Genomic DNA, 16,369 nt, shown 5'->3' with positions numbered 1-16,369 from the left:
CTATGCAACCCCCCTCTCCCCAATCACCCTCATGGACAATGCAACCCCCCTCCTCCCCACCATCACCAAAGATCAGGTAAGCAGAGAGCTGAAGAGACTGCGTTCCAGTAAAGCGGCTGGCCCGGACGGAGTGTGTCCAAGGATGCTAAAGGCCTGTTCTGCTGAACTCGAGGAGCCCCTTGAGTGTATGTTCAACCTGAGCCTGCGGCTGGGGAGGGTCCCGGTGCTCTGGAAGACTTCATGTCTCATCCCTGTCCCCAAAAAGAAACACCCTAGGGAGCCAGATGACTTCCGGCCGGTTGCACTGACATCACACATGATGAAGGCCATGGAGCGGCTGTTGCTCCATCACCTCAGGTCCACCATGCACAAGATCCTCTTCAGTTCGCATACCAGGCGAAGGAGGGTGTGGATGACTCCATCCTCTATCTGTTACACAGGGCTTACGCTCATCTGGACAAGGGGAGTGGCACGGTGAGAATGATGTTCTTTGATTTCTCCAGCGCCTTTAACACCATCCAGCCCCTACTCCTGAGAGATAAGCTGACAGAGATGAGGGTGGACTCACATCTGGTGAGATGGATCACAAACTACCTCACAGAGAGACCACAGTACGTCAGGCTGAAAGGCTGCACGTCCAACACTGTGGTCAGCAGCACTGGAGCGCCACAGGGGACGGTACTCTCCCCTGTCTTGTTCACTCTCTACAGGAGTCTGGTGGAGGACTAACTACCTACCTACCTACCTACCTACCTACCTACCTACCTACCTACCTACCTACCTACCTACCTACCTACCTACCTAGGTATTTGCCCAGAGACTCGTGTATATTAGAACAATTTTAAGGTACTTTACTTGAGTGTTTTCATTTTGTCACTTTAAACTCCTACTCTACTACATTTCTGAGAGAAATATTGTCCTTATGACTCCATTACATTTATTTGACAGCACTTGGAAAAATGAGATTTTACATACAACATTTCTGTTCATCCAACCAGCTGATGTATTTGTAATAATGAAATAAAATTGAAAATTATGGCCATTATGCAAGAGTACTTTTACTTTTGATACTTTTAAGTATTTTTTTCTGGTAATACTCTATTGCAATTTCTTAGTTATTTATGAGTATTATATTATATATATATTATAAATGCAATAATAATTATACTCCAATAATAATATATATTATATTGAAATGGGCCATTCTGCAATAGTATATGATGCTCTGCATTAAAAATGTTACTAAAGTAAAAGTACAAAGGTACATGCTAATACGTTTGTACTTTTACTTTAGTAACATTTTTAATGCAGAACTTTTACTTGAACAGGGTATTTCTACATTGTGGTATTGCTACTTTTTTTTCTTCTATATTCTATATTCTATATACTTCTGGTGGTGGTGCCTTATTGATGCAGTTGTTGATAAAAAAAAATGTGGTCTTGATTCCGCCTATCTCTTCTTGTTTATAATGTACTTTTCCTTCTCATTACCATCACAACATATACAAATGTCTTTAACCTGAAATTGAATCGGCCCAGTTTTCCTTCTCATATAATGTTCAACATTAATTCAAAATATTATGTTATACATACAGTGATAAAACAAAAATAAATATATATATTTTTAATTCTCGTTCACAGAAAGTGCAAGAATACTTATTATCTGTCTCGTGTTTTTTTTTGCTGGATATATTTGATAAAAATATGTAAAGGGAACATCTTTAACGTTATTACTAAGACAACATTAGAGACATTTACCGCCAATTATACTGTCTATAAGGCGTAGCCCTAAATAATCTTCATGGGACAGAGTTACATTTTGTATGTAATTCTTGGTGCGCATTTATTCTTAGTAACGTCAACTTCTCCAGCTTTTTGTTTACATTCTCTGCTCCAATCAGCGTAGGAACTTTGCACACGCGTGCTATTTTTTCAAAATTTCAAATCGTCCAATCAGAGAAGAGGAGGCGTTCACTCCCGGCAATTTCAAACCCTGATGCGCGTGCTCAGTTGTTATGGAGCTAATGTTACAGAGCATATTTGCTGTGACGTACTTTAAGCCACCACACAAATCCAACGAGCCATTTTAAAAACAAATCTGATCAAGATAAAGAACTAAAGTCTGATAGATATGGAAGAAGAAGAAGAAGATGCCGTATCGATACTTTCCAGAAAAGGTTAGCGAGCGTATAACTGCATAAAAGCTACTTAAGTTGGATAGCGTTAGCCGCCCTCGGTAAGCTAGCCCCTGTTAGCGCTAGCAGTAGGCAGCAAACGTTAGCTACGTGTAACCACAGCGTTTAACAGTGAGGAAGCATTTCCATGTCTAGATAAATAAATAAACGTTGTGGTACTGTTTTGGTGGCGTTGTATGTGTGTCTTAGAGTCTTTACATTATTCTTGTTGAAATTTTAGTGTCTAACGTTAGGGTAGCAGGATGGACCCCATGATTATGATGCTTCACTTGTATGACTAAGAAGGATGAACAATGCCATAAACGTTACCTAATTGAGCTGCGATAGTAGTATAGTTTGGCTTTATTTTTATTTTTATGTTGTGTTAGTAACGTGCTTGGCAGTCTGCATTACAAACAAGTGATGAAACACAGATTCAGTATCTTGATTAGAATATACAACTGTAGCCCGGGGTGTTTCCTATGTTGGATCATATGTTTTGAGAAGGTTTTAATTTTATTTGAAAACATGCTCTGACAGGCATGCATTTATGCCTAAAATAAAAGGAACATTTAATATAATTTGACATGATGAAAAATAAGTTAGTAGGCTACTCATACAAATAAAGAACAGCGCTGTATAGACTAGATTTAGTGGTCAACAGATTAAGTAAGAATACGTAATTTTTTTATCATAGATTGTTTTGCCCATTATATTCTATATTAATCGTTTGGTCAATATATTATTTAAATTCTTGTTGGCTAATTGTCTGTTGTTAAACTAATCAATTGATTAACTATTCGTTTAAAGCAGGGGTGTCAAACACATTTTAGTTCAGGGGCCACACAGCACAATTTGCTCTCAAGTGGGCAGGACCAGTAAAATCACAGCATAATAATCTATAAATAACGACAACTCCAAATTGTTCCCTTCGTCTTAGTGCAAGAAAGTACAAGAACGTTCTGAAAATGTTCAAATTTAATTAACTATCTTTTTACAAAACATTATGAACAACCTGACATTTCTTCAGAAAGAAAGGTGCAATTTCAACAATATGCAGGCCTTCTTTTCTTTTTAAACATGTAGACTTATCACCAAACTGCAGCCAGATGGCAGCACATGTCTACTCAATTATTAAGACACTTGAGAAGTCATCAGCTGGCGATCTAATTCTTGATGATTGGTGAAAGTTAAGTTTTGGTTAAGGCGACTTATGTGTGACAAAACTGTGTGACGTATGTGTGCGACGCCATGTTGGATGATATACAAATCAACAATGGCGTCTAAAGTGAACAACAACAGCAATACAACTCCGACTTCTTCAAAGTATTTTGACTCTCTGGAGTCCTCTGCAAAGGCAGGATTCAGAGGAAAAAGTCCAAATGTGCAGCTGTGACCCGTACACGCTAAAGCCGTCGGATTATATTGAGGCTTTAGATTCATTACCGCCTATTGAATATCCGTATATTGTGAACTACCTTGTGCTACAAACGTTGTGGGCAACCAATGCACAAATGAAGGCATACAAGAGCTTAGATGCTTAGAATGTCTTTGTTTCTGGCTGGGTTGGTAGTCTTCTTACCAAACCAGTGAAAGATGACAGGGTGCTCGTCCATGCCCGTGTAAATCACTCTCAAAGAGCTCGAGATACACCGCTCAAGCCGTGGTTTGTGAGTGAGAAGAGCGGCGATGTTATCCTCGCACACTATGATTGTATGGCTGGAGTAAGCGAAGCATGTTCTCACATTGGTGCTTTGCTTTTCGGAAGTGAAGTAGTCTCAAGAATAAGCCAAACAAAAACATGCACAGAAGAAAAGAGAAAATGGCTGCCATCACATGTAAAGAAAGTGCCTTATTTACCAGTCAGAGATATGGAGCAGTAAGGTCTTACAGTGTTCGGGTATATCATAAGCACAATATGTTTAACGTAAACATTGAAACATAGCTTTAGCATGAGCTCTTACCAGATATAAAGTGGACGCCACACACACACGGGGGAATTGTGCTTTTTCTTCTGTTAAGTCCTCACGAGTTATGTTGCTAAACCACAGCTGACGGCGTTCGGTAGACAGCAATTCATCCCTCTTTTGTGGATCGTTGTTTGTGATGATTGTAGGAAATCTAAAAAAACGTTTCTCTGGGTCACGAGTAGCGTTATTACCACAATTATACACTGCGCACACGATTGGCATTTTCTTTCAATCTTAGATGTTTAAATACAAAGAAAATTACGAAGCGTTGCAGCAACTCCCACGCGAACGGGCGCCGTCTTGGTTGTGTATATCATCCAACATGGCTGAATTACGGGTTGGGACGTAAGCGTGACGTCACATGCACACGATCTATTGGATAAAAATCCTCACATGTCACAGTTCAGCAGACAATCAACTTTAGATTTTGACCTTAATGGCTTTTTCTGTTTGCATCCAATAAGGAGAACTAAACTGTAGTTAAAATGTTGGCTGTGATAAACTAAAGAGACGCTCCATGTTTTAATGTAAATAATTAAGTGCAGTTCTGGATCTACACTAAATAGCCTGTATTTATTTGATAGGTAGTCTCATTGAGACCAGGATCTATCTTTCAAAAGAGACCTGTGTACAACAAATATAAAAACAAACAATTCAAGCATAGACAGGTAGACAGATAATTCACAGACATGCATTATACATATATGTATGCATACAAATTAATTAAGTGCTACAGTATGTGGCTGGATATGAGGCCTACATTTATTTTAGTTCAAACACTAAGCATACATATTTAATATGGAGTTTACAGGTGAGTATAGTGAAACGAGATCAGTGTTAAATTTATGTGTAATTTTTGTCACAGAGCTGCGTAAGAAAAAGCTGATGGAATACTTGGCAGGAAAAGGGAAGCTGAAACAGCCCAACCTTAAGTAAGAAAAACAACTCTCAGCAAGAAAACTCACAAACAATGTGTTCAATCAATTGTTGTTTATCATTTCTTGGATACATAATTAACTAATTTTGACTTCTCAGGCCATACCTCCGTGACAAATGCCAGGTTAAGAAGCCTATAACATCTACAGTAAAGGTGGGTGTGCCTTTCAAACATGTGTGTTTATGTGAGAGTGTATATTTACCATGTCAGGGGAATATCAGAACTCCTACCAGTAAGACTCACCCATCCCACCAAAGAGTCATAATATCCAAATCCAGACCCTTATACTCACTCAATTTATGTTTTTGTTTTTACAGGTTGTTGAGGGAAAAGAGAACGAGGCTCCAGCTGACAGATTTGGATATGAACGCACAACAATGAAAACCCTGGCTGCTCAATCTACAAAACACCCTGCCACAAGAGTATTTGGTATCACTAACAGAGTGAATGTAAAAGGCAGCATTCTGACTGGAAGGAAGAATGCCAATCCTCCATCTGCAACCACTGGAATTGCACAGCCAAAACCTAATCAAAACCATGTGTTGAGAAGAACGTACACCGTTGTGTCGTACCAATCCAACCTGAATGCAGCCAGCCACCTCAAAAAGCAGCCAAACGCAGGAATACAACCATCAGGCAGAAACTCATACCTAATGAAGACAGACGGTGTCAGAATGAGTCTCGGTCCCATGGTCAAAACAAGAACAGGACTCATTCCTGCAGTGATTCAGCCAAGATACAGTCAAATCGTCACACACTCCTCTGCCACAGCAGCTGATACCACCACTGCTTCTGTTGCTATCAAGGTGAGATCAAGCGCCTCGTCATCAGTTTCTGTGACTCAGAGGTCTGCTATTGCCCAGAGGAAAACGCTACCTACTACTGCTCTAAACAACCCCGAGAGAGCAAGAGCTGGGATTAAAGTTCAAAATCAGAACAAGTCTAACTCTGAACCACTTTTGGGTAAACATTCTCAGCTATCGAGTGGACTGAAATCAGCAGCCACCTCCTCCAAGTGCACAGCAAAACCTATTAAACCAGAGGGGAGATTAGGGATATCAAATACTACTAAATCAGCTGGTCAGCCTACAGACAGGTCCACAAAGCAGAGACCTGAGGGTGAAGGGCAGAGAAATGAGCAACCATTCAAAGTTGCCTCCCGAATGTCCTCTGGGCCCGCAAGCTGGTGTAGTTCCAGAGCGGTCGGTGGGGTTATGAGAGGTGCTGTGGCTGAACTGGGAGGGAAAATCCAGACGTGCAAACGGATAGATAACAAGAAGGGACACAGTTCAGCAAATGCCCCTCCACCACAAATGGGTAAAAAAAGAACAAGCGCTCCAGTGATGTCCCAGACAGTGCCACGGCTTGGCAGGACCATCAGCCATACCGGTCAGGCCACAACAGACACGAAGACGCCAAAGGTCCCAGTCAGGGTCATTCCCCAGACTGAGGTAAAGAAACTGACTGCTGCCCAGGAGGAAAGAATGTAAGTAGGAGAGTAGACTTACCAGCAAATGTTTAGCATGAAACTGGTATAGCATCATTTGACTCATTACATTTCCAGCGTCAACTGTAGTTGACTGTTGATTAGAGTGTGGCTTGTGACTTTGATACTTACCTGCTGCAGAAGGGCTGCAATAGGTAGTGTGCAAACACGTGACAAAACTGTGTGACGTATGCGTTGCGTTGCATGTTGGTTGGATAACAAATCAACAATGGCGTCTAAAGTGAACAACAACAGCAATACAACTCCGACTTCTTCAAAGTATTGTGACTCTCTGGAGTCCTCTGCAAAGGCAAGATTCAGAGAAAAAGTCCAAATGTGCAGCTGTGAACCGTACACGCTACAGCCGTCGGATTATATTGAGGCTTTAGATTCATTACCGCCTATTGAATATCTTGATATTGTGAACTACCTTGTGCTACAAACGTTGTGGGCAACCAACGCACAAATGAAGGCATACAAGAGCTTAGATGCTTATCATTTCTTTGTTTCTGGCTGGGTTGGTAGTCTTCTTACCAAACCACTGAAAGATGACAGGGTGCTCGTCCATGCCCGTGTAAATCACTCTCAAAGAGCTCGAGATACACCGCTCAAGCCGTGGTTTGTGAGTGAGGTGAGGTCTTACAGTGTTCGGGTATATCATAAGCACAAATGTTTAACGTAAACATTGAAACATAGCTTTAGCATGAGCTCTTACCAGATATAAAGTGGACGCCACACACACGGGGGAATTGTGCTTTTTCTTCTGTTAAATCCTCACGAGTTATGTTGCTAAACCACAGCTGACGGCGTTCGGTAGACAGCAATTCATCCCTCTTTTGTAATCGTTGTTTGTGATGATTGTAGGAAAACTAAAGAACCGTTTCTCTGCGTCACGAGTAGCGTTATTACCACAATTATACACGGCGCACACGATTGGCATTTTCTTTCAATCTTAGATGTTTAAATACAAAGAAAATGATGAAGCGTTGCAGCAACTCACACTGTGAACGGCCGCAGTCTTGATTGTGTAATCCAACCAACATGGCTGACTTACGGGTTGGGACGTAAGCGTGACGTCACATGCACATGATCTATACCTAGGATCTTTCTGGATGGGACTCACAAGGAAAAGCTTCCTTTTATGTGATGTTTTAATATTTGTAATAATTAGATTTTAACCTTAAATACCCAATGAGAAGGATTTGTCAAACACAACATTCAATGTTGGCCCCGGCTCAATAAGTGCTACTGTGCTCGCAAGCGGGTTAAAGCCAGATTCACTCTGGTTTTGGAACGAGCTTTGTCTGCTTGGCATTTTGCTTTTGCTTTCTTTCCGTTAGCCATTTTCATATATTGTATTTTGAGTTTGCTTGTTTGTTTGTTAAGTTATATTTTCGGGCTTTTCATGCCTTTATGATAGTGAAGTGCAGATTGTGAAAGGGGGAGAGAGAGAAGGAGAACGACATACAGCAAATGGCCACAGGTCGGACTCGAATCAGTGGCCGCTGTGGCAAGGACTCAGCCTTTGTATATGGGACGCCCGTGCTACCGGTTGAGCTACCAGGACGCCCTTGAGTTTGCTTGTTGATGACTTTTGCTTGCTTTGTTTGAGTTTTACTATATCAGTGCCAATGGCAATGTTTGTGACAAAGCTAAAAAAAAAATATTTCTTCTTCTTGAGTTAGGGATATAAACATATTTTTCTACAGAACCATTCTTATTGTCATTACATTATGTCACATCAGGCAAAATAACACGTGACAACACGAGAACAGATACAAAATCAAAAATGATTAAGATAGAAAAGTTATGATTTTGAGCTAGAAATATCTAATCAAAGAATATGATAAGATATCTGACCAAGCATTCAACTCCAAGTTTTGATGCATCACTGTTTTTGTTAAGATAAAGGGAGACTTCCAAAGACGATCCAAAGCGATAATAAAGTTAAAATACACAGGATACTGATTAGATCACTGGGCATGTACAGACTAGGCTTTCGTTGTTCAACACCACGGTTGATGAAAATGATTAAATCTGTGTGGGTGGACAGTGAAAGATTTTACTCACAATTTAAGCAGATGGTGCTGTGACGAAAGGCGTCTCAGGATTTTACAAGGAAAAACTGACAGGATAGAATTTGTTATGGAAACTTTAGTTTTTTCTTTGTTATACTCCAATTGGCAGCTGAAGGAGAGATGTCACAATCAATTTGTTTGTTTCCAAACCAAGTCTGAGCTAGTGATAATTTCGATTTGTGATAAAGATTTACACACATTACCCGGGTCTATGGATGCTGTGGACACAGATACACCAGCAATCTAGCAGTTTGTCAAACAGCATGATCAGGGAACTCAAAATATGAATGATCCACATTAATATGCAATATGTTCAGAGTATCTATTAATACTCAAATCTCCTTTCACACCTCTAAATGTTATTTAGTTTGTTAAATAAACCGTTAGATAAAAGCATACTCAGAGGTCTGATGTAACATCAAAATGTGCAATTATTATTATATTGTTTTTCCAGAGAAAATGTTTAGTTTGTATTGGGACCTCTGTCATTCCACTTCCCTTTTTTCCTGTGCTGTCCAGTAAAGTAAAAAAAAGAAAAACGAAATGTCAAATGAAATGTCTTTTAACTGCTCTATATTGTTTGGTTCCAAGGAAAAAACTACAGGAATGGCGGGAAGCCAAAGGCATTTTCTACAAGCGTCCTCCAATGCCGGTAAAACCTCAGGTCAGGCGTACTGTGGCCGTGCCCCAGCCTTTCTGGGGCCCCATGAATGAGGAAGATGAGGCCCATTCCCTCATCTGTGCCGTGGACAGATCCCTGGCTGACTGCATCAAATTGCTCGAAGAGGTACATGCTCTCTGGTTTCTATGGCCTTCTTATTCTGTTGTAATCCCCACAGGATATTACATCTCACTGAAGGTTATGTGGTGGTGGAAGTATGCATGGACATTGTTTGATGGGCTCTGTATAATCAGAGCGTGAATGTAGAGAAATTAAAAATCTATTTTAGGGCAGTAGTGTACTCAAAAATAACTAGTTTGTCCCACCATTTTGGAAAGCTAAAGTGTTTAGACCTTTTCTGAATAGTCCAACCTGTGGGCTGGCTAGAGGCCTGCTGTTACACAGAGGGCTGAGATGTGATGTGACGTGGGAGGCATTCACATACTGATACCCTTTCTTTCAGAGCATGTGTTTGATAAGCACCTGCCTCACACACAGGGTTTCCCTCCAGACCAGGTGAAGGAGATCCTCTCACGACTGCCAGCAGTGTCCCAGAAGTTTGCCAAATACTGGATCTGTCAGGCCCGCCTGATGGAACAAGAAGGGCAACCTGGATGTCCTGCCAATATTTGAAGAGGCTGTTGATGTTGTGTTGGAGGTAAATCATCCATGATACAATCGATAATACTTACTAGAAATAGTGAGCACCTGGCTTCAGTATTGACATTTCCATCAGTTTGATGAAATACTTGATAAGCCAAGAACAGATGTCAATGTCAAAGTGTATACTCAGGGGAAAATATACAATACTTATCTCACCCTATGTGCCCTATATGGCGTGTGTACAATATTTTGGAAAAATCAGTAGTGTGTCAGCCGTAGTATGGAATCTCATGCTTACCTGCGGGGGCCACAGCGAGGTCCCGCGAAAAGACTCCTCTCTCTGGGTGTCTCCGGTCCTCTCGATTGAAGAAAAGGAAGAACTCCGGACAAAGGCTTTAAGTTTTCACAACGTTTTTATTTTCTATACGTTTAAGATTATCAAAATGTAATACAAAGAATCAAAAATAAAGAACGGTTTACAATATGACAGTTATTCAAGTGACTTACTCCAAGTGTTTGGTTATTGGAAGTCCCGTTTTTTAGTTCAGTTTCATGAATGGTCAATTTGGTTTTTCTCTATTCTAGCTCCAGCGGCTAAAGTATTTAGTAACGGTTTTGATTTCTCTTGAAAATACAACTGGTTATTTCCAACGATCAAAACTCGTTTACAATTCTGTAACTTCAACGATCTCTAGAAGCTCTTAGTTAGTTAATTAAAATGTAATTACCTCGCCAGAGTTTCATATGTCTCGCTATAGTTTAAGAATCGTGATATCTTATGTCAAGCGTATTAGGGCTCCGTTGCCCATCACTATCAGCCTGTTGGACCTGTCAAAAACAACCCCTTATATATTAAGAACCGTCCTTGCGCATTTTTACACAGGACATGCAAGCGTGTTCTCGACGGACGTTTTTTCTATTGTTTCTTCCAAGAACCAAAAAACCTGTGAATAGCAGTTAACCTATATATTAGAGGTCAAAAGTTTACGTATCGCTTATCTTGATCTACATACATCCCTTCCATCAACTGTCACCGGAGGTAACAACTAGAGCCCCTATTGACAGAGGAAGTGGTGTCTTGCCGGCTTCAGCAGGGCCTCAGCAATGCAGTAGCTCTCAGCTGAACTTAACTCATGGCCTTACCATGCATAAAACATATACCGTAATTTTCGGACTATAAACCGCACCTGACTATAAGCCGCAGACGCTAAATTGACTAATTTGTACATATATAAGCCGCACTGGGCTATAAGCCGCAGACGCTAAATTGACTGATGTGTATGTAGCCGGTCTGTAGCTGACACCACGATCGACTCTGCGTTGTGTTGTGTAGAACCAGGAAATAACGATGGAGAATTTCTGCCTGTTCAATCAGCATTTATTGTCTCTGACCGTTGGTGTTTTCCTTAATTTGTCCATAAATTACCGTTGAAACAGAAGAAACACAAGAAAGTCATCATCATACGGTAACTCCACAGTCGGGGTTTTTGGACATGCACCCCTCTCTTCAGCGTATCCTTCTTTCCATCTCCCGAAAAAGTGGCGCGAACCCCCAGAAAGTGCCGGTTTCAGGAGTATCAACATAAAAGCATATTTAACAAAATAAGACTTTCAATTTTCATTTCGGTGGCGACTGTTTTGGCCTTCAGTCGGATCTGCACGGTGGAAACACCTCGGCCGTCTGTTCTCTGTGTGTTCACCCAATCTGAGGGTGTCTCACAAACTGTCTCGCTCTCGTAATGTCCGTCTGTCTCTCGTACCATTCGCTACTTTTGCGCGCTCTTTCCCGGCATCCGGTGGACTGTAACCTGTAAAATCCATAGATTTAGGAATTCCCCTAGTGGCCGTTAGCTGTAAAAATCCATAGATAAGCCGCACCGTTATATAAGCCGCAGGGTCGAAAAATGGGGAAAAAGTCGCGGCTTATAGTCCGGAAATTACGGTAATCACAATTATTACAGATAAAAATACAGTATTTATTTTCCATTATTTTTATAGAAATAAATTCAAACATTGGTTATGTTATGTTATCTTAAGACTGGCATGTTATGTACAAATACTGTTTATCAAGTGTCTGTTAAGTTAATAAGACATCAATATTAATGAATAAGAATAATTTTTCTCTGACGTTAGAAGATGTGTAATATTGAGCCATAACAATTGTTTTTACATGATGCAATCACTGCCCGAGTTTAATTCTTTCCCACAGGAGATCTTATCAGAAGTGCAAAGTAATCTCCTTTTTTGGACTGTTCAACAGAAGGAGGGCTGTTTACCATCACTGCTGCACTTACCATTTACTGTCAAAGGCTTGGAGCCCATGCAGTCAGCCTTTTAATGTGTCTGGTTAGAAAAAAAGAATGAATGAAAATAATCATTCTTTCTGTGCTTCTATGTTATTATAGCCAGTGGACGAGCTGCGGTCTGTGGTGTTTGAAATTCTGAAGAAAAGGGACGAGATCCAAGGTAGATCGCCTGCACGTCTCGTTTGTAACCGTGTTTTTAAATGGCAAGCTACCCCCAATAGTGATCACATTTTTGTAACATACTTTTTTCCACTTAACAAACGGCAGCTGGCAACACTACTCCTTACAAAGTTTCCCTCTGTTAGGTTGCCAAAGAAAGTACTTAGTGAGTCTGCCGTTTTACATAGAATGTTTTAGCGAAGGCGTGCAGCTGATCACCCCGCCGATACTGAGGAGGTAATATGTCCAGTGGAAACTTGGCTTGAAGTGAGTTGAGTCGAATAGAGCCGTACCATACAGTGGAAACGGGGCTTTAGAGACTATCTGGTGAACACAGTAAGGCACTAAGCAGCTAAGGAGCCAGATATTTTTGTAGAACAACATAAAGTTAAAGAAGAGTGAATATTTGTGAGGTGGACACTAACACGTTTCTAAGGGAATGCTAATGTTGCTCCATATCTGCTGGATGTGTAAATAAGCCACTGTTTACTAACACGTTGGCCACTTTAACAGTTAATATGTCTGTTTACAACTTGTTGGCCCAAAAAAATCAATTAATGCAGCTGTAAGGTTTATTTGATTTTGTGATTTCAACAGAAATTTGTACAAATATGGCATTAGCTCACATTTATATATGTTTTCTCAGCATCTGAAGAAAATGAGAAAGAGGAGGAACACATTCCCACAAGTAAAGGCACTCTTGAGAGTATCAACAACCCAATGACTCCTAAACCTGTCAGAGCCCTCATCTGTGGAGAGAAAGGAGACTCATCTGTAGTCAAGTACAAGATCACAGCAACTCCTGGGTATGTTTGGGTCATTGTTACAACTTCCAGCCAACTAAATGTTTTTCATGGTTTGTTACAAGTGTTTCTGCTTTGTTGATTAGAGTAAAACATGTACAGAGCTAAATGAAAAACCTGACCTGAACCTGGCAATCACTTCAGTGTTGAAGCTTACATCTGTAACATTAGTTATAAACATTTTGTAATAATATCTATATAATAATATATAATATCATGGTAACATGGTTGGGCTAACAAACCAATTAAGTCTGTTCCAACAAGTCTCGGCACACAGGAAGTGACAGGTTTCCCAGATTTCAGTCCAGTTGTACTAATGACTGAGTACATTTTAAGTGAGCTATTAATAGAAAATAAACGATGGAACAGTCTTGGACAGGGTCCCTGGGTTAGAGTGCACGTGCAGCTGTTGGGATTTGAAGGTTTTGTACTCAAAACTATGCAATTTCACATATTTTTGGACCATTATTATTACTGGGTGATGCCCAAAAAGCTTGCAGACAGTTATTATTATTATTTATTATTATTATTTGTGAAAATAATATGTGAAAATTGTAAAGATAAATGACAGAACCCTCGTTCTCACGCCTCCTCCCCCGTGCCGAGATGTGCGACAGCTCGTCCAGTTGCTCTCCTTATTGTTCTCTCGTTCATATTGCGAAGGCATGCCAGAAATATGCTTGGCACGACACCCTTGCAGAGTCTCTATGACACCACTCTGTCGAGCCAAAGGCAGAGGTGACATGGATGATGGGTAAATTGATGGGCAGCTCTTCAAAGCACTTCATGACAGTAGAAGTGAATGCAGCCGGGTCAACACGTGTCTTTTCCAGCACCTGTATGATGGTAGTGGCTTTGAGACGGGTCTTAGACAACAGTTTGGTCCAGAGAGATGTTCCAGACATGATGTACATTTCTCACCAAAAGCATGTGACTGCTCATTTGCAAATTATATTTAGTCATTTCCTTCCAGACATGTCTGGTCTCTCCCTTCCTGAAAACGATAGTGACAGGCATGTCTCATCTTTCTTCTGTCTTCACCGTCAGCTGATGCTCTTTCAAAATGAACAGACAGTGTCTCGGTTCAGATCAGCTCCGGGATCAATCGGCTGTTTCACTTCCTCAATACATAACTGTGGAGACTCTTGTCCACAGTCCGTTACAAGGATGACAGAGAGGAGGTGTAGTGTCACACACAGCTTTATTCTCACACAGGTAATGTTACTTTCACGGTCACAGCTGACAGGTCGCTCTCCTGTCCATCGCTCTGCTACTCTCCAGGCTGCGCTGCGTCGTGGCTGAAGAAGCGGACCCCGTCTCCTCTGGAACCCAGCCTACTGCAAGAGAACAGAACCAGGCCATCACCATGCATTTATTATGTGACTGATTACCTGATTCTGTTCAGCTGTCTGACCTCCAGCTGGGACACTCCTGTCTCTCCCCAGCAGCCGGCGCCCTAACCACACCCCACTGCCACAATAACGCTGTTGTTCTTTTCTATAGGACTGAAGAGTTTAGCAAAGTAACATTAATTACAAAACAGCAGATAAGTAATCCAGAATGACAAATTGTTAAAAAATAGCATTATTATTATTATTATATAGTTGAATTTATTGAATTAAATGAGACCTCAATTATTTGTCTCAAACGTAGTTTCACCATGTCATATGTTATGTTCTGTTTTAATAAGTGTTTGTTATATCTGTGGCCTTGACTTACAACTGAACATTTATCCCACTTCGTAGAAAATACCGAGATATATATCGTGTATCGCCATTCAGCCTAAAAATATCGAGATTTGTTGTCCATATCCCCCAGCCTCTCAATAAGATTATTTATTGGAGGCTGGATCAAGTGGAAAATTATGACTTTTTCCTGTTCTTTTCCTCAGTCGCCCTCCAAGCCAACAAACAGAACCGGCGAAGGTCAACGGCCAGGAGGTTCGCTTCTTCACTCCAGTTAGACGCTCGGTGCGAATCGAGAGATCCTCACTCCGATACCCCGTGTCCCTCCAGGACCACGATCTCTGCGTGGCCTCCTACAATGACCTGATCTCCGAGGAGGGAATCGAAGAGCAGAAGAGTGGGGAAACCAGCCCGTCTGCTAACAACACGCAGATGTACATCTACAGACAGAACGAAGCACTTAAAGACAAAGTGTTCGTCCAGCTAGTCTACGATGGAGAGGTTTAGCCTTCGCTGCTGACCTCATCTATTTGAAACAATGTATGTGCATACGTTGGTGTTGTCAGATGTCACTCTTTTCTCTGAGAAGAGTTTTAAGGCAATGAGCTATTTTTATGAAGTAAGGCATTTCTCACACTTGCTTTTGGAGAAATTATTGGGTTTATCATTCTGGTTCCTGTATTGTTTTGAAACCATCAAATAATGTTGTGTACATAGTAATGTAAAATAAATGGCTTTTTAAAATAACCTTATTTGTGCTTTATTAATCCATATCTGGCATGTTGATTCCCCGACACAACAGCTGGTCTCACACAGACACACGTACTTTTAGAGAACCAGTGCCAGATTCTATTGTTTTTTTGTGTTTAAGTTGTCACGCTTGCCTTATTTCCTAAGTGTCGAACTGAAAATGAGTATATGACATGTCGTTGAAAGGGTTTTCGACACACCTATATAATGTGGAGCTAAAAGTGAAAGTGCTGAAAGTGACATCCACTTGAAAATCTTTTTTTCATGATTTTTTTAATCTAAAAGAATCACGAGACAGGAGACTACCAGAGAGAGTATACATCAGCAGTGCTTGGCAAGACAGGCACACCCATATTCTCATGCTGCTGTCACCACCTTTAAACCTCTGGTCCCCATTTATCAGAGTGCCATTTGATTCATTATTTAAAACAATCTCACTCAACACTAAGTCAGGTCATCCTCACATCTTGCAGGTATTGCTATCAGGCCATTCTATCTATTGCTTGAATATTTTTAAATGGTTGAGTTCAAAAGGGAACAAGTTCCTCATACCAACTGAACTGGTTTCTGGTGCGATGCACCTTACTACTGAAATGAGCTGCAATACAAAGACACTCGTCTGGAATCTGAAGTTGCTGATATGTGGAAACTGGGGAAACTTCGATTCTCCCCCAACATTTGGATTGAACACCATTACACTAAAATATCATTGAATGCTGCAAGACATCCCTTAATTAGATTTAGAGTCCCAGGGGGT

At 40.8% G+C, this 16,369-nt stretch overlaps 1 protein-coding gene across 1 annotated transcript; it reads left to right on the top strand.

Moving 5' to 3' along the window:
• Positions 1 to 1,992: 1,992 nt before the first annotated feature.
• On the top strand, positions 1,993 to 15,609 carry ckap2l (cytoskeleton associated protein 2-like). Its single transcript, XM_029440606.1, is given in 10 exon segments — positions 1,993 to 2,177; positions 5,010 to 5,076; positions 5,180 to 5,234; positions 5,399 to 6,567; positions 9,237 to 9,432; positions 9,805 to 9,909; positions 9,911 to 9,964; positions 12,315 to 12,375; positions 13,021 to 13,180; positions 15,069 to 15,609. Coding segments are annotated over 10 exon segments (2,214 nt in total). The 5' UTR covers positions 1,993 to 2,131; the 3' UTR covers positions 15,370 to 15,609.
• The last annotated feature ends 760 nt before the right edge of the window (positions 15,610 to 16,369 follow it).

Source organism: Cottoperca gobio, chromosome 9 (assembly GCF_900634415.1).
Source record: "Cottoperca gobio chromosome 9, fCotGob3.1, whole genome shotgun sequence".
Taxonomy (NCBI): domain Eukaryota; kingdom Metazoa; phylum Chordata; class Actinopteri; order Perciformes; family Bovichtidae; genus Cottoperca; species Cottoperca gobio.
This window is presented reverse-complemented; position numbering and strand designations above follow the sequence as displayed.